Source organism: Electrophorus electricus, chromosome 17 (assembly GCF_041902795.1).
Source record: "Electrophorus electricus isolate QZ-2024a chromosome 17, ASM4190279v1, whole genome shotgun sequence".
Taxonomy (NCBI): domain Eukaryota; kingdom Metazoa; phylum Chordata; class Actinopteri; order Gymnotiformes; family Gymnotidae; genus Electrophorus; species Electrophorus electricus.
In genome coordinates this window covers 11,811,975-11,836,883 of record NC_137513.1, presented here as the reverse complement: position 1 = coordinate 11,836,883, position 24,909 = coordinate 11,811,975, and the positions used below count along the sequence as shown (strand labels likewise).

Here is a 24,909-nt window from a genome sequence, read left to right as displayed (position 1 = left end):
CTGGGAGGAGGAGGCCATACCGTGACAGTAACCCAATAAATTACTTTGTTATACTTTGTTTCTATAATTATTTTTTTATCAGCTTATCTAGCTACTTGTATCCACCAGGAATTGTTTGTGTTAACTGGTTTACATTGTTAGGCTTATAATTACAATGATTCTAGTGAACTAGCCACTCCTGGTCATTAATAGAATCATAGTCAATGATTGTTGTGCATGTTTTTCTTATCTCTGCTTATTTAATAAACATACTTTGGTTATTACATCTGTGAGCCCAGAGTGATATAATGTTTGGTAGATAAGAAATAATCATGTACTGAATTACTAGTCATTAATATATTCATTAAAAATAAATAAATTTTCCCTGCTAATCAGGGTGGTGCCCAAATTAAATTTACCAACTGTAACTAACAATTCATCAAAAGTGTTAAAATCGCTCCATAAGGTTTGTCAAACCAAACTTTGAACAGAAGGAAAAGGTCTATGGCAAGGGTGTCGTACTAAGATTAGGTAATAGGCTACATTACACTCAGGTTAATGTTGGGCCAGACATAAAAAAAAAAAAAAAAAAAGCAGTTAAGTAAGAATAACGCATGATCAGTTCATGTTAAATGTGTTAATTTACTGTCATTGATCTACAACCTGTAGTCTGCATGCACAAATTGACATCTATAACCCATGAGTTTATTGCTTTATTTTACCCCTAGGGGGATAATAGGGGAATAATGTAATTGTAATGCAGAATCTTTCAATTAAATTCTGGTGTAGAATAAGATTTTAATTTAAACCCTTTTAGATTCATTTGGTACTATAATTGTCCCAATCCTGGCCCACAGGCTAGATTAACATTGGAGGTAAACTCTACAGGGTGACAGATCTGCAGGATCAGGATTGGGCACCCTTGATTCATGCAGTGCAGTGGATATATAACTCCTTCAAAATATAAATTTTTTGTTTGTTTTAGATTTTTGCACTTGTGTTTAGTTTTTGGAGCAATGTGATTCTGTCACGGAACACTTGCCTCCTGCGAGTCACGTGGTTTGGCCCGCCACGTGCAGTGGGAGTATTCTCGTTTGTGGCCACGCCTGCACACACTTTGCCAGCAAGGCTGGAGAGGCCTGCCCAAATCCCCGGAGGCAAACTGCCTCTCGGACGCTCCTAGAGCGGCAGCAGAGAGGAGGACCGTTGGGGGAGGTAGTACCTCTGGAACCGGGGCGGACGCGCACCCCCGCATGTCTGTTGAGGCCACGGACACGTTTGAGGCCCCTGCGCGGACGGCGGGCACCACGTCACGGCGCCTTATATGTTTGTGTGTGGGCGCTATTGTGCATTTGTGTTTGCGCCTTGTGTCTTTACAGGCGCAACGTCGTTGGGAGCGTACCGGACTGCTGTGAGAGAGGCCCGGAGGTTAGCGTTCATTGGACGGACGCGTCGGGAGCCGTGCCCCTTGGGAGGGGATTCTGTCATAGAACGTACGCCTCCCGCGAGTCACTTAGTTTGGCCTGCCACGTGCAGTAGGAGGATTCTCGTTTGTGGCCACGCCTGCACACACCTGTACCTTATCCTGTCTGTGTATTTAAACCAGCGTCAGTGTCTGCAGTGTCGTTGGTCATTGTTAATGTAACGTGTTAAATGTGTTTTTTTCGTCATTGTTAAATGTGTTTATCGTGTTTGTTTGTTAACCGTTACGTGTTCATGTTCTTCGTTTGTAATACGTGTGTGCCGCTGTCGTTATGTGTTAATAAATGTTCGTCCACGTTGCTGGAGTCTGTGCTTACTGCCCTTCACCCTTCGGCACTTGGGTCATCACGCGTTACAGTTTCATAGTTTACTGGCAATATTTTAATAATGTGTATATGAAAGGAATACGTGTAGCTCTTATTTTTTAATTGTACTTCCAGGTACATGATAACATACCACATCTAATTTAACCATTTTGTTCAATTGTAGTACAGATATCTAGCAACAAGTGAATCATACACCACAGTTGCCTCCAGCTTCAATCTGGGGACCTCAACTATTGCAAGGTATTGCACCTAAGCTCTACAATATCATCTAGGATCACATGGTTGCTGGTTGGTGAATTCATACTGGGGCAGAGAGCAGGGGATTAAAGGGCTATTGCACAGGGATTTGAGCAGCAGTGGAATTTCCCTAACTTCATAAGGAGCTGTAGAAGGCAAATATTATCCAGGCCCCTGAATCCTCTGGCTCTCTCTACTTTAACTACAAAGGAACATTCTCCATTGTGCTTCTGGCTATAGTGGACTGTTGTATCTCTTCAGAGTGCTGGATGTTGTGTCCTTTGGGCATGACAGAAGAAAGCACCTTGGGCCAATGCCTCATGTTTTTGTGTAAGATGAGGCCTTTCCACACTGGAGAAACTTTCTCATGCTGTATTCTGGAAGGTAACTGATGGAAATAGCAAGGATTTTAAAGTATCATCTGTCTCAAGCAAGGAGAATATTTGAAGATGCCTTTGGAATCGTGGCTGCACTAAATTCTAAATAATAAATTCGAGGTGTTTAAAGTGACATGGAAAAATAGCCTTACTGAATATACACATACCCTCACTGTGGCAAAATCACTATACTTATCAGAAAAAGATAAACACAATCCAAGATGCCTATTTATTACTATATCAAAACTAACATATTTATAATTATCATAATTAAATTGATTTCAGTATGATTCCTAAACCTGCAGAAATTCAGTATTAATAGATTCATTCATTTTTTAATGACAAAATTGAAAAAATCATTGAAAAAAATTATTGTTATTTCTTAGATCCTGTTAATCTTCAGATACATTTTGGTAACTACCTGGATAGCTCCTCTTCCCCAATAATTATTGCCTAGTGGTATAGAACCTTTGCCCATTATAAATAACTCTTCTCTGGACATTCCCAAATCATTAAAACTTGCAGTCATTAAACCACTAATGAATAAAAGATAGTCTTAATCCTCTCCAGTTAGATGCCAATTTCCAACCTCTCATTTATTTCCAAAGTACTAGGGAAAAGCATTACTGTTGCAATTATGCGCCTTTTTGCAGACAAATCATGTCCATGAACTATTTCAGTCTGGATTCAGACCCCATCACAGCACTGAAACTGCACTAACTGAGGTTGTTGATGATTTTTTTAATGTCCTCTGACAAAGGACAGAACCTTTTCTTATACTTTTAGATCTTAGTACTGCCTTCGACACCATTGTCCACATTATTAGTTAGGCTGAAAACATTGGCATTAGAGGTCAAGCACATTCTTGGCTCATATCTTATCTGACAGATCATGTTCAAATTGTCCCTGTACATAATCAGTGCTCTGCACTCACAAAAGTAACAAAAGGTGTCCCACAAGGGTCAGTACTGGGTCCCATATTACTCTATTTATATATGTTATCATTAGAAGCAATTATTTGTAAGTACAGTATTAGTTTCCATTGCTATGTGGACAATACTCAATTGTACATATCTTCTTATTCTGACGATGCCCAAACTATTAACAAAATTGAGGACTGCATAAAGGAAATTTAAAAAACTGGATGATAGCTAACATTCTCCTTCTATATTGTGATAAGACTGATATGCTATTGCTTGGACCTAAAGCTGCAAAATACAATTTATCTAACATACTTCTAAATCTTAATGGCTTTTCAGCAGCACACAAATCTGTTATAAATGTTAGGCGTTGCTATTGACTCTGACCTTTCTTTTATTATACACATATGTATTGTTTTAAATCTAATATTGTTAAATTGAGACATTTACCGTTCCTTATGCAGAGAAATTGGTCCACACATTTATCTCATCAAGATTGGACTGTTGTAATGCTCTTCTAAATGGATGCTCTAAAAAAATCACTAAATAAACTCCAACTCATACAGAATGCAGCAGCCAGAATCCTAACAAGGGCAAGAAAATTAGTCCACTTTAGTCCTGTTCTTTCACTGGCTTGGTTAAATTTTGGCTCGATTTTAATATTCTTCTGTTGACATATAAAGCGCTAAATGGTCTGGCCCTACAGTATCTGAGTGAACTCATTGCATACAATAACCCACCTCACCTATTGCACTTTCAAAATGTAGGTTTCTCATAGTCCCTAAAATTATTAAGACTACAGCCAGGGGTAGAGCCTTCCCTTATAAATCCCCTCAGTTATGAAACATCCTTCCAGCTTCAATCTGAGACTCAGACACTCCCAATTTTAAATTCTAGGCTTAAGACTTTATTTTCTCAAACTTTCAATTAGCCTTCTGCATATAATGGTGCATAGCCTGGGACCCCAATCGTAGAATGTTCTGGTAATAAGAGATGTTGATGCTGTCTTCTAGCCACCTCATGCATTCACTCAAGTTTGTGATAATGATCTGGAAGGAACCTGCAGGAATGCGGTCACCCTCAGGCCCCCCCTTTTAGTTGTGCTACTATAGTTAGTTATACCCGCTGGAGCCACATGTACTGGTTTCACTAGCTTGCAAGAAAATCTACCACAGGGGGCAGAGCCTTTTCCTATGAAGCTCCCACACTATGGAATAACCTTCTTGTCAATGTTCAAAACTCAGACACAGTCTCAATATTTAAGACTAAACTGAAAACCTATCTATGTACTCAAGCATTTTATTAAATACTTCCCATCTTAGGTAAAGGTGGGGGGTCAATGGGCATTGTGAGTTATGGTAAACTGGGTAATGATGCTGTCACTTCAACTCATTTTTCTCACTTAAGTTTGTTGGCTGAGAGAGGTGGAGTGCTAATGTTCCAGGAAACCCTCATGCCTATGTTTCCTTCTTGCTCTATCCTTTTAGTTGTGCTGTCATAGCTAGATCTGCCAAAGTCCATCTCATGGTTCCCTAATTTACACATCTTTGTACTTGGGCATGCTTAATAATCTACCCCCTCCTTCCGCTGAGGTACACCTACTCCTGATGTCATGTTACGGAGCTTCAACCCGTCTCATCTGCTATATGGTTGTTGTAAAAAGCACTATATAAATAAATTAGTTTTTGAATACATATCATACCAAGTGTAGGGTTGGTCACTGTTTCTGATCAATTTTGTTCATATATGTTTTTTAGGTTAGTTAGGTAGTTAGGTAAATGAATGCTTCTTTTGTTTTCCACCAGGTTAGTAAAATACAGTTTATACATCCCCTTATACAGTTTGAGGTTGGGTTTTTTGTTTGTTTACATTTTCAGCATTGACCATCCCCACATCTTTCTGGTGTGCTTGGTTGTCTTCCATATTTCATATTTCGATCCAACACATCTTCTTAGTTCAAAAGGTGCAGGCTCTTTACTAGTAACAAGAATAAGAAAATCTACTGCAGGGGGCAGAGCCTTTTTTCTATAAAGCTCCAACTCTATGGAATAACCTTCCTGGAAATGTTCAAGATTCAGACACAGTCTCAATATTTAAGGCTAGGCTGAAAACCTATCTGTACAGTCAGACATTTTATTAATGACTTCCCATCTTAAGTAAAGGTGTAGATCTTCGGTCCATGGGCATTGAGAGTTATGGTAAACTGGGATGTTATGATGCTGCCACTTCACCTCTCTTTTGTCACTCAAGTTTGTTGACTGATTGCTGATGTTCCAGGATGCCCTCATGCCTGTGTTTCCTTGTGACTCTTTTCTTTTAGCTGTGCTGCCATAGCTAGATCTGCCAGAGTCCATCATTGCACATTATAGTTCCCTAATTTACATAACCTCGTACCTAGACATGCCTAATCTCGTCTCTCTTTCTGCTGAGGTACACCTACCCCTGATGTTGTGATGTTACTGAGCCTCATCCCATCTCAGCTGCCTTGGTTAATCCTACCACCCCCTGATGTCCCCTGCTGTAGCCAACCACACCTCCACCCCAGCCAACTACTCTCTGTTGCCCTTAATGGACATTCTCTTGCGGAACGTCATGATGTTACTGAGCCTCTACCCATATAAACTGCCATGGCTACTCCTACCTCTCCCTGATGTCCCCTGCTGTAGCTCATCACACCTCCACCCTAGCCAACTTCTCTTGTGGGTTGGGTCTCAGACACATGCACACCTTGGGACAAAATTATAACCTCTAGAAAGCTGGACAAAACATTAATTGCTTATTTTTTAATTTTTTTTTTCTTTAAACTGTTGTTATTGTGGTGTCCGTTGTTGGCCAGAGAAGAACGGGCCCCCCTTTGAGTCTTGGTTCCTCTCAAGGTTTCTTCCTCATGTTCTAAGGAGTTTTTCCTTGCCACTGTCACCCTTGGCTTGCTCACTGGGGGCTTGGACGTGGACATTTGGAAAGCTGCTTCGTGACAATATCTGTTGTAAAAAACGCTGTATGACTACATTTAGAATTTTTAATTGAATATAATATACCCATTCATTATACCATTCAGTGTTTCTCTTCACATTTTTTATTCAGTTCCCACTTACTATTAGTTATTTAACATTTATCCATCCACCACTCTACCCTTTATGTTACGGCCTACCCTTTATTTTACAGACTGGGTCATAACAGTATGCTACATATTGCATGTGTTCTCCAGTAAAATCATGATGCATATCAGAAGCTAGGTACCATATCTTCTATACTGTCTATTTGAAGATAGCTTGTAAGCTTACAAGAGTATTTCAGAAACTACCTCCTCTTACCTTGTTTAAACACTATTACTACAAACCTGGAAGACCAACCTGCCTCTGGGTTTTTTTTGTTTTTTTTTTAACAAATCATGATAAGTGTTGTGGAGGTCTTTGCAATTAGACACATTTCACATTAGCCTTTCTTCCATGTGGGAGGAATCTACAAAATAGACACATCTGCTGGTCTCCTATTGGCTGTGCAGAGCTTTGCTGCAGTTTTCTGCTAAGTTTGCCAATGAAGATTTTCCACATTCTGTGTGAAAGTGACTTAACAAGAAAACCACTGAGAACTGACTATTTTTGTCTTGTTTATGGTAGTAGCTATGCTCAGATCCTATACGTAGAAAAACGTAACAATAAAATCCTAATAAAACACAGTATATTATATAACAATTTATAGACACCTGCTTACCCAATGTTTCTTCTGAAATCAAGGGTATTAACAGGTAGTTCGCACCCCTTTGTTGCAGTAACAGTATCTATTCGTCTGGCAAGGCATTGGTTTAGATGTTGGAACATTGCTGGGATTTGGATCTTTGCTATTGGAACATTGATTGCTTTCAGCCTTGTAGTGTTGGATGATTAGTCTTGGATCACAGCACTCCAACACATCCAAAAAATTTCAGATTTAACTCCCTAACTCCAGAGAACAGAGCTGCATTTCTCCACAGCTCATTAGGAGCTGCTCCTGAATGCAGCTGAATGTTCTATTAACAATAATTTTCTATGGTGACTATACAAACTGTGCGTACAGATGAATGTCTATGTCATCAATTTGGACACATAGCCTAAATAAATGCATAGATCCTATGACAGTAAAATTTTAGATAGACACACGTTCTATTAGTTCCAGTTTGGGAGAAGCAACCACACAAAGTCTCAAACCTGGGTCTTCCAGATTTGTGCCCTGACCACCAGATAAAAGGGCTGTACTTCACAACTTCCATGTATATTTCTTGCAACTGCCCTTCATTCAGGGTTCCAAAGGCACACACACAATGACACCCTTGGCCAAGACACTACTCTCTCTTTTGGGGTGTGACAGTCTCAGTAACAGTGCATCAGTTTTAAAAAAATACTATAATTCTACATCACTATTAACAATCTAATAAATTAAATTGTAATTGTAAATTGTAATAACTAGTGGATTTGCTCTGTATGTTTTGTTTTTTCTGTTACCAGTCTTATGACATCAATTCAATGAACAGTAGCTTTAGCTTACTTGCAGCTAATTTCATTTTTCAACTCTTTAATGAACTCAGAATGTAAAGGATCCAGTGATATTTGTAAAAAAAAAAAATCTAAATTTAATTAAAATTTAATTTAAAAGTGTATAAGATTTGGCTCATTTATATTTACTAATGTGTCACAAAATAGGCATTTTTAGAAAAATTCATTTTTCTCATTGACAAAAGCTTGAGACCCCAGATACCTTATATGCATATAATAACATGCTACCAATGACAGAATGATGACACAACATTAGTGGCCTATAAATAAACCAAAGTGCAAATGATCTCATTAGAATGGGAAGGATTCAGGGCTGGTAATAATTTATATAAAAAGGTGTCAGCAACACAACACATTTAATCTGACTAAAGTTTCATTAGATTCAAAAATGAATGGCAAAAATATCACCAAGAGTACAGAGAATGTTCTTATGTTGTTGCACAATTAGTAAATTAGCAAAATAAGTAAATTAGCATTTGTGCAAATATGCACTACAACTTACATGGCAATGGTGATGAGGAGCATGTACAGGCTCTTAAAGATGATGTAACCAGCATAACAAATCCAGATGTTGGCAGTAAAGACCATAACATAGAGAGCACCACCTCCAAGGCCAGAGAGAGAAGCAAGAGCCATCTCACCCCATCGGGCCCAGTCTATGGGGGAAAAGCCAATACCATATGCTGCTGCAGCACCTAAGTGCACAAAAAAATCAAATCTTTAATATTTTGCTCTTTTATATGGTTATGGATGAATATTTTTGCAGATTATCTGTGAAAAAAAAAAATAAATCAACCATAACCAGCAGTCTGCTAAGAGCTGATTAGGCAGCATTTTATAAGGACTGGAGATTTTATTCCTCTTCTATACTTTTAATGGAGCAGAAGTTCTAAACTTAGTAATTCAACTTTTTGGTTCTGTTGCAAATCTTACCACCACTAGCAAACAAGATCTTGATGACCTTGTTTTTGGAAGCAGGAACAAAATGCAGGGTGCCTAAGAGTCACCCAAGAATTGGCTTGGTTCATGCTCACCAAACAAACTTGAGACAGCCTCCACTCCACCATTGTAGACTGTAAAGTTGCTGGATGGTTCTGCATGCTCCCACAGAGCCTGAATGTAGTTGACTGTCTGGTTGTAGCCACAGGTGGCCATTGCCCACCATGCTGACCAGTACAGCATTTTCTGGGTGGAGTAGCATTGTAGGAAGTCCTGCCACAGTTGCAGTGCAATTACACAGCAACCTTCTGCTGCTGCTGTCAAAACCAGAACATAAAGCCAGTTCTCAGAATAAGAGCACTATTGTAGGATTGTTTTTATCTTACACTGCATATCATAAAAACACTTATGGCAGCTCCAGTCTTGGAGAAGTACTCTAGAGTTAAGTGCTGTACCTTTTTGAACTCTCTATATTATCTTACTGAGCTGACTAATCTGTTACCATGTTAAATCACTTGTCATCTTTAAAAACCTTATGTTTAATGAATGACAACATGACAAGAACACTCTAGATTAGCCCTTCATACAAATGCTTCTCTGATGAAGATGATGAAGATATTCTCTCTACTCCATTGTTAATTTACAAAACCTTAATAAAGTTAAGAGTTTATATAAATCCATATATATATTTTAAAAAACCTTTTATTAATATGCCCTATTTTTGTTAATACTTCCTTCTTTGCACCTTAACCCTTTTCCAAAATGAAGTGTGCTGAATAATGCGACCACTAGGTTTAAGGGCCTCCCATGCCATATCCCTGGTTGACACAGAGGACCAATTAATCCTCAAATTACTTGAAAGGAAGTCCTTTTAGTTGACTTGGGGGCTATTTACTAAATTATTTAAAAAAAAGAATCTATGTTTGAACCAAAGATAAGGGGAGATATAGACATTCAGTAGCATTCCATGCTAGAGTGATTTATAGAACCCCTATCATATGCAAATAACCAAGGGTTCAGGCATTCATTTCTATTATCAGAAGCATGCCCTTTAAACTTGCTAGGAAGAGATTTGATGTGTAAAATAGGGATCACTGTAATAGCAGGACCAACAGGATTAGTATAATCTAAGCATGACCAGAGAGTTGACTGCAGTACAGAGGGTGCAGTTTATTACATAACAAGGGTAGTCCACACAAGTAATCCAATGAACAAGTGAAGGTTGTAATCTGGAAAAGCAGTCAGTGAGGTAAACCAAAACAGACAGTGAACAGATAAAGAGGGTAATCCAAAGGCACATGCAAAAATCCAAATAATGAGAAGTAACACTCAAAAGCATACAGCTCTTAAATGTACCACAAGATGACGAGACTTCACAAAGACTGAATACAAGCACAGGGTTTAAATACAAAGACTAATGAGGACAAACAAGAACAGGTAGCAATAACAGGTAATGAAACTAAATAGGGGGAGGAAGCAAAAGAAACCAAAACACCACTGACTAGCATTGCTCATGGAAGAGGCCTGACAGCACAAAGTGAAAGTACTTTGACGTCTGAGGTGGACCGCGCATTTACAGATTTAAAGTTGGCACTGCAATCACCACCAATGTTGGGGATCCCTGATCCCACCAAAACGTTTGTTCAAGCAGTAAATGAGAAACACAGCTGTCTGGTGTCTATTTTATTATAAAAGCATGATGATTGCCTTAGGCTAATATTTCCGCCAAGTTAGACTTTGTGGCAGCTGGCCTGTTTGAGCTGTAGCAGTGGCAGAAAAGGCAGTTTTGGCCTTAAGGGACATGCTTCTTGACATGCCAAATGTCACTGTGAAACGATGTACTATTCTAAACCCTGCAACGTTTCTCCCTACAAAAAATGACTGAGAGCCACATGATTGTGTTGCCGTTGTTTATGAAGTTTGCTCCCCCAGGCCAGACCTGAAGGAGATTCCTCTGGCTAATAGTGATCTGATCCTTATGTAGATGGGTATGATGAAGATGGGTCTGCATCTCACAGGGCAGATAGGAAGTGTGTTGGCTATGCAGTAGTTGAGGACAAAGAGGCTTGTAAAGCAGGCCCTTTGCCTGTTCATTTCCCAGAGCAGGCAGCTGGGTTATGGGCCTTGATCAAAGCATGGAAACTAGTTGAATGTGAAACTCTAACAAACTACACAGACAGCAGATACGCAATGCTGGTTGCTTGTCTGACATCAATTCCAGGTAACAGTATCACTGGCATCAGCCTGTGTGACTGCTGCTTCTCCCTATATCTTTTGTATGTCTTCAGTGTGGTTTCATGCATGTGTGATTTTTTTGTTGTTGTTGTTGTTAATTTGTTAATATCAAGGGATAGCATTCAGAGTGGTTTCAGATTGGTGTTCATTCTGCTCTGCAAAGTCTGCACACTGACAGTGTGGCTGCTATCATTGTCACTTCACTACTCCTGCATGCTGCTAAGACCTTTGTTACTCTGCTGTGCACACCAACCAAGCGTGGATGCTATCACCATTGCTACTCTACTCTGCACTACTTTGCACTCCTATCATCGCTGCTATCACCATTATTGCTCTGCTGAGTGCGCCAACTGAGTGTGGCTGATATCGCTGGTGCTACTCAACTTTGCACTCTGGTTGGAGGTGCCTATTGTTACCATTGTTTCACTGTGACCAAGTGTGGCTGCTCTCACTGCTACTTTGCTCTGCATGCTAGCTGAGTGTGGCTGTATCACTGCTGCTACTCTGCCCTGTGTGCCCACTGACTGGCTTTCTCCTCTTTCTCTTCTCATCTTTTATAATGCAACTCTTAATTGCTTTGGCCTCGCTATTAGCTGCACTGGTTTTCCTGCCCAGAGTCCCCATTTAATCTGCATTACCTGGCCTACACTGCTGCCAAACTAAGGAAATTTAATAATTTCTACTGCCTCCCTAAAGCTGCTGCTGTAACTGCCAGAGTGGTGGCATACTGTGTCAATGCCACTATGTTTTTCGGGGCTCAAGACAGGTCTACAATAGAACTGTCCTTTTCTCTGATGGTAAAAATATATGTTCATTCTGGACCACATCTCATCCAGCTGTTCATTCTGTATGTCATACTGCTAATCTATGTCATTTGTGCTCTCTCACACCCTCTTTTCCTCTCACGTCTTTTGCATTGTTGAATGTTCGTTCTCTTTCTAACAAATCATCGTTACGCTAGGAATTTATACTGGAAAATAATATTAGCATTGACATGTTCTTAAGCAAAACATGGCAACAAGCAGGGTGATTTTAATGCCCTTCATCTGGCAAGACCACCCAACTTCAAGTTCATTTACAAACCTCGCTCTTCTGGGCATCGAGGTGGTGTGGCTGTAACAATAAGATCAATATTATAGAACTCAGGCCTACATCCATTACATCTTTTGAATACCTAGCTCTAAAATTACCTAATCCTATAACTACAGTGCTACTCTGTCATCCACCAAAACCTAATGCATCATTCCATTCTGAATTATCTGAACTTCTCACATCTGTGTGTTCGATTTCATCACACTTGTGGCTAGTTGGTGACTATTCATATAAACGATCTAGACTTTAACCTCACAAATGATTTTCTCTCATGTCTTGACTGTTTCCAGTTCACATAACATGTAGATTTTCCCACTCATGACAAAGGTCACACTTTTGACTTAGTCTGTTCTTCCTCCTTACATGTTTTGAATTTCTGTCCTCTGTTTCCACTCTCTGATCACAGGCTTATTCTGTTCACAGCTCCCCTGGCTATTCCTTGTCGCTCTATTCAAGAATGCATTTTCTTCCATAAGAATCATTCTATTGATCCTTTTATTCTTAACCATTCTATTTCTACTGCTTTTCTAGTCGATTCTACTCCATTTTCTCCTGAGGAACATACTCTGCTTATTGCTGCTTTCTCTGAGTCCCTTAATTCAGTAGCCCCTTTAAAAGCAAAAAGGTGATTTAGATTTTTTCCTCCCCTTGTTATACTAATGACTGATGCACTATGAAGCAGACTGATCATCAGTTAGAAAGACTTTGTAGGAAGTTGAAGCTCTCTGTTCATGAGGAAGCTTATAAGCAGTATCTAAATTCTAGAACAAACTGTTGCCAGTCAGCTCCAACACTATTTAGAAACCCACAAACTCTTAGAGCTATTCCAGTTTAGATTCAGTCCCTTACACAGCAAGGAAACTGCCTTAATAAAGTTCACTAATTATCTCCTCATGTCTATGGATTGTGGTTCTTTTTGTATTCTTTAATGCTAGATCTAAGGGCAACCTATGACATGGTAAGCCATTCCATCCTTCCTTCTATGCTGTATGAGCTGGGTATCTATGCTGCATGAACTGGGCATACTGTTTCGTATGTCTATCAATGTATTTTCTTATGAACTGACTATTGTAAGTTTTTGGGTCCTTGAAATGCACTATATAAATACAATGTATTAGTTGTAGTAGTAGTAGTAGTAGGGGTTGTGAATGATTTTGGAGTGATTTGAAAACATTGGAATTTCCTCACTTCCTGAGGTGCCCAACTGCCTGATGCACTTCTGCTACCAAAAGCCATTACAGTATGCAAGTGTGAAGCACATGCTTTCTCCACAGGAAATTCAGATGGCTGCAACCAAGGACGTACAAGCAGGCTGGGCTCATGACGGCTGTAAACTAGAGTGTGGCGAAACTGTCACATGGGAAAGATCATCTGTCAAAAGGGGGGATGTCTCATGATGTAGTTAAGTACTGGTATGCAAAGGGGTTCATCCAGCATGCGAAAAGATTTTGTGACAAATGCATGATATGTGCAACTAGCAATTTGGCCAGAGACAGGGCAGCCCCAACCAGATTTTCCATTTAAATATTTTCAGATGGAATTTATTGAATTATCACCCAGTGGAGGAAAGAACTACCATTTGGTAATTATAGATATGTTTTCAAAATGCTTTGAAGTATTCCCCACAACTAATCAAGATGTCATGACAGTAGCAAAGACACTCCTAAAGGAGTTAATCCTGAGTTGGGCCTGCCAGGAAACAAAGCTGACATGGACCAAGGCATTGCCCTCAGAAGTAATGGCCATGAGTACACGTAGCAGATCCAAACATGGGTTGAGCCCATATGAGATTATGTTTGGCAGATCCCAACAGACTGGTGTGAGTACCAGGAATTCAAGGAATTCCAAAGCGGAATTCAAAGAAACTGCCCTGTGCGTGGCAGAAATGCTTGATTATTGTGCAAACCTGTCCTCTGGTCTGAAAAATATCCATAAGCAGATCAAGGACACCCTAACCAGACCATCAGATGGACCATTGCATGACCTAAAGCCTGGAGATTGGGTGGTGGTGAAGGACCTCTGATGAAAAAACTGGTGACAACCCAGGTGAAGAAGGCCACCTGAGTATAGTAAACTCTAAGATCCTGTGAGACTTCCAGATACAGACTGACAAAATGGTAATGACTAACCAACCAGACATAGTAGTGATGGACAGCACAACAGGGCCATAGTGATCCCAAGTGATATAGCAACATCAGGAACAAGGACCATGAAAAGCTGAAGAAACACCATGGCCTGAAAGAAGAGCTAGAAAAGATGTGGCAGGCAACAGTGGTTCCCATATTAATCAGAACACTAGGTGCTGTGAACCCCAAACTGTGGGAGGGGCACCAGCAGATCCCAGGAACAACACTGAGATCTCCATCCAGAAAAGGTCAGTTTTGGAAACAACTAAGATACTATGCAAGATCGCCAAGCTCGCAGACCTCTGGTAGAGAACCAAAGCTTGAAGGGAAAAGACCAGGTAGGGCGAATGGGGAATTTTTTTTATATACATAATTTTCATGTTCAATTTCAAACCATACAAACTCTGCCTCTGATCCAGTCTCATAAATGGACAAGCTCTGTATGCGTCTTCACCTACTGCTCAGTCAGTGAAATCTGTCATGCATTGTCTAGTGTTTAGACAACCTTAAGGTTTTTACACACCAAACGCAATTTTTCTATGCTATTAATTTGGATGACAGTAAATTAATGTATAATGATGGTATTTTCCACACCAATTGTAGACAGCGAAAATGTGGCAAAATGTTAGTCGCCATCTGTTTTGATTTTTGTGAACTTTACCGGTGACAAAACCTCACTGACCAATCACCGTCATTTCTGGTGTTGGCATAGCAACAACCAAGATGGCTGATTAGCTTATTGTATTGTATTGTATTTTGTTGTATTTTGTTCGTCTTGCCCGTTTTTGTGTTTGTTTGTTTTGTTTTGTTTTGGGTTTTTTGCTGCGAACCAGACAGATAAATTCTAATATATATATATGTGTGTGTGTGTGTGTGTGTGTGTGTGTGTGTGTGTGTGTGTGTGTGTGAGAGAGAGAGAGAGAGAGAGAGAGAGAGGTGAAAACATCTGCCTCGATCTCGCGTCTCGTTCAGCTGTTTTTTCTCTACGCCACTTGTTTAATCTCTCTCTCTCTCTCTCCCCCCCCCCCCCCCCCAGGTTGAGTTCCCTTCCCTGTTCTTGTTGTCTCATTCTAGTTCGATGCGCCCTACCCAAATACTTCCTATCTCTGTCTGTTGCCTTCCCAGTTTAAGTTCGCTACGTTTATTCTTTTCCCTCCTCCGTTCTACTTTCTCACTGTTCTCTTGTCTACGTTGCTTTCCCCATTCATATTCGCCAGTCTTAGTTCTCTTTTCGCGTAAGGTGTTCTCCCGTTGCTTCGTTTCTGTTTAGGTTTATTTTCCCATTTTCATATACGATAGTGTTGTCTGGTTTTCCTTTTAGTTCTGTTTGTCTCTATTATCTTTAGTCTAGCTAACTTAGCCAGGTTCTGTGTACTCCCCTTCCTTGTTTTTTTCTTCCCCGCTTGTCTTAGTTTTATGCTTCGATGTTTTCCCATTTTGCTTATTATTTAGTTCCTTAGTTTCCCTAGTGTTCATCCCGACCCTGATTAGCCTGATATTCTTTTGTTTGTTCCTTGGTTTTGTTCTATATTGTGTTCTCCTGGTGTTTATTAAAACTTGTCGTTCACTTACACTGTCCTGTCTATAGTTTATGGCTTCCCCTGCTTTTGATTCTGCTCACTCGCATGTCAGAGTACGCCCTCAACCTTCCACGCTTTACACAGCCACAACAAAGCACAATGGTATTGTCACAGAAAATCTGAGTTGCAAAAGTTGAGCCCACCTGTATGCAACAGGTACACTAAAATTTAAAACCAAGTTTAGAAAGTTTGAATTTAAAATTCAGTTGAATGCTATTTTTTAAATTAAGCAAGTAGATCATTTTTTCTGTCGACGCCCCATGGGAGCAAACTGGAGGGGTGTGAAGCAACAGGTGCTGATTAATCTATAATATACAGTGTGTGTGTGTGTGTGTGTGTGTGTGTGTGTGTGTGTGTGTGTGTGTGTGTGTGTGTGTGTGTGTGTATATAATGCATACTTTGTTATATATTCTTTAGCCACTGACTAGGTCAGAGGTCCTTCATCAGCTGTGCTAATTTATTGCACTTTATATATTTCTTTAAAATCTGGAATAGAGTTCTAAAGAACAATAGGAATACAATGATTTATATTCAGAAAAAAACTTTTCTGAATATCTTTTTGGACCAGTCTTTATTGCATATTTTTATATTTATTTTAGGTTTCATTAATAAAAAATAAATGTATTATTATTATTATTATTATTATTATTATTATTATTATTATGCTCTAATTACTATTATATAGAACTGTTTGAAAACATATTAGATTTGTTTCACCTTTTCTGTCACAAGTTTAGAAACCTTGTTATATTTTTTAAAGAAATTTGATTCTGTGGTTAGTTGTAATTAATTTAAGAACCACAGGGTGTCAGTAGCAGCGAGTTGATTCATGTGTAGCAATCAGAGTGAGAGAGCACAACTCAGAGAGCTATGGTTTATTGTATCTGAGTTAATACAGTTATATCTCCATACATCTCATGTGTCTGAAAGAATCATGGGTATGTATAGTTTATTTTATTGTTATATGCAATTACAGGTAATTATTGTGTATATCAGTACATGTTATAGCAAACATATTTCTGATTGCCTGTCATGTTTCAGCTTCACCTTTGCTTGTGATGTCAATAAACATGTGGGCAAGAGCTAATTGTCTTCAGAGTTCTGATGTCAGGAGACCATGCCTGTCAAGTTGTATGTAGCACATATAGAGAGGACAGAACATCACCTGGACTGGATTCTGCTCCAGAGCTCTTCAGACTTATTTCCTGAATCGCCTGTGAATCTTTCCCTTTAAGCTCAGGAAAGTCCTGTACACTGGCAATGTCACAACCTCCAGCAGTCTCAATGTTATCTGTTTCTACCTTCGGTATTTCAATTGGCTTTCCTCTACCAATGCTCCCTTGACCATTTAAATTACTTCTCTTCCCACCATGCTGATCTTTATGGTGGAAAAACATGCTGGTTTTAGGCATTGGCAAGAAAACTGAGGTCACCAGTGCAACAGAGATTAGGACTAGTGTGAGTACTAGTATGTAGTAATAGGACAGTAGGCTAAAGGAGACCAGAATCTGTCCTAGCACAGAGCCCACAGTGTAGCCCAGTAGCTGAGCTGTGCGGCAGTATGAGGTGGCCTTAAGGTAGTGTTGCAAATCCACCACGCTGTAGATGTAGGAGAAATAGGCAACCTCACAGGCTGTCACCACTCCATACACAAACTGCATAGCCTGCATCTCCCCAACACCTTGTGACCACAACAACATAGCTGTGGTAACAAACAAGGTGGTGCACTGGAACACAACCACAGGTTTGTAGCGCAGCCAATCAGTGAGCAGGAACACAGGGACCAGTACAGCCAGATAAGAGTATGTCCAAACTGGAAATATCCTATTAGTCACCTGGGGGAAAATAGAGTGCAAATACCAATGAAGCAAGCTTTTATTCAAAAGACAAGTTCCTTTATTTTCTTTAGTTATCATAAAGCAACAGAAAACTTTTATATTGTAGCCTGTTTTTGACACATGAAAAAAATTAAGTTGAATCCCTTAATGTGAAAATTTACTCTTAATTTGATTAGTGCACACCTATCAAACCTTTGCTCTACTTCAGTCCTTTTTGACTGTCATGACTCCACCTTCAGCATCAGCATCTCTATGGCTTCCCTATGTGTTTAGGTTTCATTTTTTTCTGTATTAGTTCTTTTGTTTGTTTTCCTGCCAGTTTGTTTTGTATACCTCATGTTTCATTATCTGTTTCTGTGTTTATTCCCTGTTCTCTTGATCTCTCTCCCATTATTATGTATTCTGGTTTTGTTTCTATGGCTAATTATATTGGTGTGTCAATTATGGACTGTACTATAGACTCTGAGTCTGTATTTGACTTCAATAAATGTTGCTTTGCATCCTGCTTTTGTGTGGTCCACATTACACCCATATGTGTGCACACCAAACAAATCAGCCATGGACCACCAATATATTAGCAGGTCTCATACTGCTTTCATGTGAATTATTATGCCAATTTTTCTTCTCGCTCACAAGTTTTTAAGGTTGCTGAGTAAAACCCAAAACTGGCTTTTGCTCTTGATCCCCATGTGTGAATTGTTCAAGATAAAAACTAAGGTACACCGATCACTCATAGAGTTCTAAAAATATCTAGCAAGCTAAATATCTGGACCTATCTGCAAGTCCAAATCCTGTAGTTGTGATCAGGATATGACTGCCAGTGAATGTTGTTGAAAACCAAAATTATGGAGTGAAAACAAAATATGGAGTGAGGGGACAACTCGGGGAGGAGTTGTACATCGAGATGCATGGCTACTGAGGTAATAAAATGATATTGTAAGCAGAAAAATAGGGATGGTCCAGAATAAACTGGTTTCATGCAGGAAAGGCCTCTGTAGGCATCAATGTAAATCCTCAGGAGGCCTCTTTGACAGGCCTCTAGGGGCCTCAGTCGAAGGAAGAGCCTTGGTTAAAGGACAGGACAGCCCGGCCAAGCACTGGAAGAACCAATATGGACATCACCAGAAGAACCAATATGGGCAGCCAGTGTTATAGAATATGATCTCCTTTAAAAAAATAAATAAATAATAAATTTTAAAAAGTAGTTCAGGATCAACGTAATGGTACCAAGAACGAGTTGGTGTAAGTATTGAATGTCAATTTGCATACATTGAATAATGTATGGTTTGGAGAACAAAAGTGGAACCTGGCCAAGTTTTTATGAAAAAAAAATGGTTATGAAAAAAATTTATAAAAGGTGTGCCCACCTGAGACTGTTAGACATTCTCCAGACAATGCCTCGCTTGTAACACTGAGCTTAGAATAAAGACGGGACCAGCTATTCTCTTGAATTAATTCTAGAGTCTGCATCTTTATGTCTATTTAGTGTGTATTGAGTAAACAGTATTGAACTTAGGAAGATCTAGGAACGACGCTACAATTTCACAATATATATATTAGCAAATCAAGTTCAAGTTAGGTTTATTCGTCACATACATAGTCATACACAGTATAACTCGCAGTGAAATGGTGGAAATGCCGGGTCAGCATTGTCATGTCATCCAAGTATGCCCTAACTGGAAGGAGCTAGGAACTGCCCTGCAGCCTCTCCCCACCCACAACCCAATACAAGCCATTATACCCATTTGCAATCACTGCCAGGATGTAACATACTGTCCTGTATTTCATCAAAACTGAATATCTTCTAAACAAGCCTTAACAAGCCCAGTAAGTCTATATGGTACCTAGAACAACTCAATTGCTTTCCATAAAAGATTATTTAGTACCAAACCAAATGTTTTGGTCTAAGGATATTCCATGCTCTTCTCCACTCCTTTGAAATAATCCCTTTCTTCCACACTATGACTTCATCTTCCTTAAAAACCCCAAGACCTCAGGGACAACTTTATATACCTGATACAGGACATCATTAGGCCCTGGTGCCTTTGCATGACACACCATATCTTGTGTAACCCCTTGAGCTCCAATATCTAGGATGGGCAATTCACCTTTGTAAAGGTAAATAATAGGCAAATAATAATATAATAAGCTTCCCAGTTTTTAAAAAAATGATCCATTATCTTAATCAGTGTTTGCTCCTCAAAGCTCGCCTGTGCCCCAAAAGGCTGCCACTGCCAAGGTACCGGTCTCCTCCAAGTCCGCAGAGTCCTGCTTTGTGATTCACAGGCCTTATGTTCCCTGCCTGTCCCGCCTTGGCCTGTGTGTCCTGTTCCCCGCATGCCTCCTGTGTCTCTGTTGTTGCCTGCCCCTGTAGTCCTGTTGTTTTTGGCTTCTCTGCTGCCTGGTTTTGATTTTGCTCCTGTTGTGTTGTCTGTCTGGTTCTTGTTTCTCCCTTTGTGTCTCTCCCTATGCCCGTCCGTGTGTCCGTTCCGGTGCCCGTGTCCATTTTTGTTCCTGTCCCTTTGTCCCTGGCCTGGTCTGTTTTGCATTTTTGTAATCCTTGTCCTCCCTCTCTGAACTTTTCTCGTCCTCAGTCAGTTTCTTTTGTTGGTTCTGCTTCCGCTTCCACATCTGCTCCTGCTGCTACTTCGGTTGTTTATACGCCTGTTCCTTCAGTTTCTGTGTTGGTTACTGCTTCTGCTCCTGGTTCTTGTCCTGCTCTGTCTGCTTCTGTTGCCCCGGTTTATGTGTCCACTTCTGTTGTGTCTTCTGTTCCAGTGCCTGTTCCTCATCGTGCCCCATGTTCGGCTCCTGTTTTTGCTCCTGTGTCTCATCTGGGTCCTGTCCCTGCTCTGCCTCTTGCCCGTTCTGTTCCTGTTGGTGTCTTGTCCTTCTCCTGTTTTAGCACAATTTTTTGGGGGGCGGGGGGGGGGCTGTCTTGTGTCTTGTGTCTTGCTCACACCTGTCCCTCGTTTCTACCTTGCTAAGTTCATGTATTTTAACCCTATCTGATTTCCAGCGTTTTTGCTTTTAATTGCCTTTGTGTGTTTGGGGAATGTATGAAAGCCTGTGTTTCAAAGCCTTCGTTTATGTCAACAGGCATTTTGTTATTCTAGCCTTCGTGTTTCCTAGCCTATTTTATAGCCTGCTTCCCTTGTTTGCCTTCAAGTGTTTGTTTGTTTATAATGTATCCCTGAAATCTCTGTATTGGCTCTATGACCCTGCACTAGTCCAACGACTACGACTCTGGATTTGTGCCTAATAAATCTCACTCTTTTCCACACATGCATCCGCCTCCTTACCACTCACTGTTACAGGTGTTATGTTTGAGAAGTATTATAGGCAAGGGGAAAAAAAGATATTTTTAAGGTTACATTTAGAGAGTGACTGTTGGACCAGAGGAGGAAGAGGAGTTCCATAGTCATGGAGCATATCTAGAAAAAGCACTATAATCACTATAGCCGTGTAGGTTGGAGGAAGGAATAGTAAGCAACCCGGTTGAGGAAGATCTGTGTGCAACTAGGAAGGAGAAGATCAGAAAGGTGTAAATAAGTGAAATTATTTAGGGCTTTGTAAATGAGTAGGAGTATGTTTATTCCTGTTTATTTAGTACTGAGATCAATCTGGATGTCATCAGCATATTGGTGGAAGTCAAGGTTAAAGTGATACAAGATATGTCCTAAAGGAAGGATGTACACAGTGAATAGGAGGGGCCCAAGAACTGTTCCATTCAGTAACATTCAGTAACAAGAGAAGTGGAAGAAGTATAGCCAGAGAGGGTAATCAGTTAGATATGATGTGAACCAGTTCAGGGTGGAGCCATCAATGCCCAGTTCATGCAGCCTAGACAGAAAGACAGAATGGCTTACCATGTCAAAGGTCACACTTAGAACTAGAAGCAAAAGAATACAGAGATCACCAGAATCCACAGAATCCACAGAATTAGTGATCTTTTCTCTGCTGTGGTCGGAACAGAATCCGGACCGGAACGGCTCAAAGAGACTGTGGGTTTCTAAATACATTTGAGACTGACTGGCAAGAGTTTGTTCAAGAACTTTAGCCAGAAAAGAGAATTTAGAGATAGGCCAGAAGTTATCTAGAGCTGAACGAGCCACAGCAGCCTTTTGAGCATAGGCGTGGCCACAGAAACCTGATGAGCAGTGACCACAGAAACCTGATGAGCAGTGATTGATTAATAAGAGTTGTGAGATGTGGGACCAGAGCAGAGAGACAGGCTTTAGTTAAACATCTAGGGAGAGGTACTTTTAGATTTCATTTTAGTTTTAGAACAGTATGAAAGGTAAAAAGAAAAGAAGGGAATGCGTTTCTGCCTGGGGAACAGAAAGCCAGAGAGGGAAAGAAAGAGTTATTAGGGGCAGAGGGCTCCAGAGAACTGTTGATTTTTTTCAATTTTAGATTCAAATAAGTGTAAGAATGAATCACAGAGAGGACAAGCAGTTACAGTGCTGTCCAGGGGTTTAAATAGAGATGGCAGGAGTTAACACTGCCAATGAGGCTGGACAAATGGATTGACTTATCAGTGTGTAAAGCATCTCTGTAAGAAGTCAGGCACTGCTTATAAGCTTTCAGATAAACAAATGCAAGAAAGTAATTAAGGAAGAAAACGAGAAAAGCAGAGAACAGGGAAAAATGATACACAGAAATTAACACGATCACCAAGAGAATTAAACAGGTGAGAATGGTAGCTAGGCATATGTACATGACTCGAAACAAATAGAATGAAGAATAAAGAAAAATAAGAAGCAAGCAAAAATAACAATAACAACTAAGGGAGACTTAACTAGACACAGATGAAGCACAAACGAACATGGCATAAACATAAGAGAACCAAAGAAGCATTAACCAGAGAGTTCAGCGAACACAGGGAAAAATCAAAACACAAGAAGCATAACAGGACAAAAGACATTTACTTGACACTTTTATCCAAAGCAACTTACAATTATGTCTGAATACAACTTGAGAAATTGAGGATTAAAGGTCTTGCTCAGGGGCCCAACAATGGTATCTTGGCATCTGTGAGGCTTGAACTAGCAACTTTCAGATTACTAGTCAAGTACCTTAACTAGTAGGCTTGCTCTCCCCTTTTCTCTTTCTTGTTATCCTTCTAACTTTCTCATCTCACGTGACTTGCGCTGGTGACAATTGCATACTCACACAAGACTAGAGATTCACACAGGAACAGATAAGCTCAGAACACATGTAAACTCACAGCATCTCACATACAATCCTGGTACATAACTAACTTACATAAACACGCACCAATATTAACAGAACTATTAACTTCAGTACATTACATTTAATACAATACACTCTTTCTCTCGCTCTCGCTCTCTCTCTCTCTCTCTCTCTCTCTCTCTCTCTCTATATATATATATATATATATATATATATAAAAAATTTTATACATTTTTTTTTTACCCAACTTTTAACTTCCCAGATATCTTATTAAATAAGGTCTGCACATAATTAAAAGGTTCCCTAAAGAAGGCTGCCCTAGCATACTTTTTTCTCCTTTTGCTCAAGAAATCTTCCAACCTAACCTTCAACTCTTTCTGCAGTGTTAAAAAATCTCCTCATATGCTTGCCCCCACTGATTTCTGAATGACCTTAACTCCTGAGTGAATCTATTTCTATTTGCCATCTTGACTTCATTGTGTCTTTTCTCTTTTCTTTTTCCTGTAAAATGCCAAATATTTCCATCCCATATTCATAAATACCCTTACTTAAGCTATTTAGTTTATTTTCTGCTGATCCCTTCAAACCATTATACCTTTCAGATAATAATTATCACTCCTTCAAACTACCTTGTCTACTGCCCCTGGCCATCTTACCTTTACTCTGTTCACAATTCCTTTTTCTTTCACCAACTGTTTCACCCCCTCCTGCCCTCTACTATTCCTCTGGCTAAGGTCAGTTTCATATTCCAGTATACCTGTTCTGCAATTCTCTTATGTAGTAGCAGAAGTACTGATGTCCTGTGAACTGTGGTACTTAACCTGTTGTTGGACTTTAGCTGAACAATTCTGGAGCAATTATTGTTCAATATTCAAAAGGCCCCTGTACTCCCTCATCCAAGCACCTCCCCTTTCCTTGATGTATGTTCTATAACTGATGTTACCTTTCCTCACATGTCCAACTGCATTATCTTTCTTTTACCTACCACCACAGTTGCCTCTGTGTTTATCTTTTTTTTCTTCTCATAATCAAAACCATTCAAGGTTCAGTAGCCATGTAATCGTCCTGTGAGTCATCTACCTCCCCTGCTCTCACAGTCTCCTGAGCTATTTATTCTTTATCTGCCTCATTGTAGCTTGGAACGGTTGTATGCACAGGGTTGAACAAACCATAGGTCCTGCCACCATGAGTCGCTGGTCTGTGACAGCCCCACTAAGGTCTGTCCCCCATGTCAGCTGTCACAAGCTGCCACAATGTCTTTCCCCTGCTGTCAGCTGGCCTATTCACAGCAGTCACTAGTTGAACTAGATAAGCAATTATCATTACACACAGGATAAGATGTCAAATATCCTGTCCCGAACCATTAGATCTTCACATAGTGACCAACCCATATATGAATATATGTTAAATTTCAGTATATTTTGTAAACTATAATATTAAATAACATATAGCCTAATGTTATTATTAATTAATAAACAAAGGCATTGTAACATTCCTCTCTAAAACCTATTCACAATCACCACATTAACTGAATAAACCAACAACATACATCACTTTTTTGTATAACAATAACATTTCAATCTGCCCTGAGCGAAGCCCTCATAGAAAAGAAGAATCCTCAAGCAGCAGGTTAGCACTTTCTATCAATAATATTAAACGATAGCCACAATGGCATCTGCTGAAAATATAGTTAGTAACAAAGTGTATGGTGATTACTTAAAAACCCTTACTTTAACTCTGTTAGCAAATGTTACCTAGCTAACAATATCTCCCAAACTAAGTGATAATTGTATAATTATGAGATTTAATTCATTGTGACTTACTAAATGGCTTTTTCATGTGTCAGAACCAGGCTTCCATACTATTTCAGTCTATGAAATTTGTTAGGATTAGCCTCTCCACATCACCATATAGTAATGATCAGTAGTCCACAATGACAACTGAGTATAACAGTACCGCTCCTCTTACAAGCATGATGAGCTCCCTATACACTTTTCATTTAGATGATTTTTGCTATCATGTAATTTATTCATGTTGTTTCATAGACAAG

General features: G+C 39.7%; 1 protein-coding gene across 5 annotated transcripts in view; it reads right to left on the bottom strand.

The window, feature by feature from the left end:
* Positions 1-24,909, bottom strand: part of slc19a3a (solute carrier family 19 member 3a) — a 34,647-nt gene that overhangs the window by 9,063 nt on the left and 675 nt on the right. For 4 of the 5 annotated variants that reach the window (XM_027022931.3, XM_027022933.3, XM_027022936.3 and 1 more), the window contains exons 2-4: positions 16,991-17,660; positions 8,888-9,109; positions 8,356-8,548 (exon numbers count right to left, since the gene is read on the bottom strand). In XM_027022931.3, coding sequence (XP_026878732.2) covers positions 8,356-8,548; positions 8,888-9,109; positions 16,991-17,660 — 1,085 coding nt within the window. The remainder of the gene's footprint in view (positions 1-8,355; positions 8,549-8,887; positions 9,110-16,990; positions 17,661-24,909) is intronic. The other variant, XM_027022934.3, reaches the window with a different exon arrangement.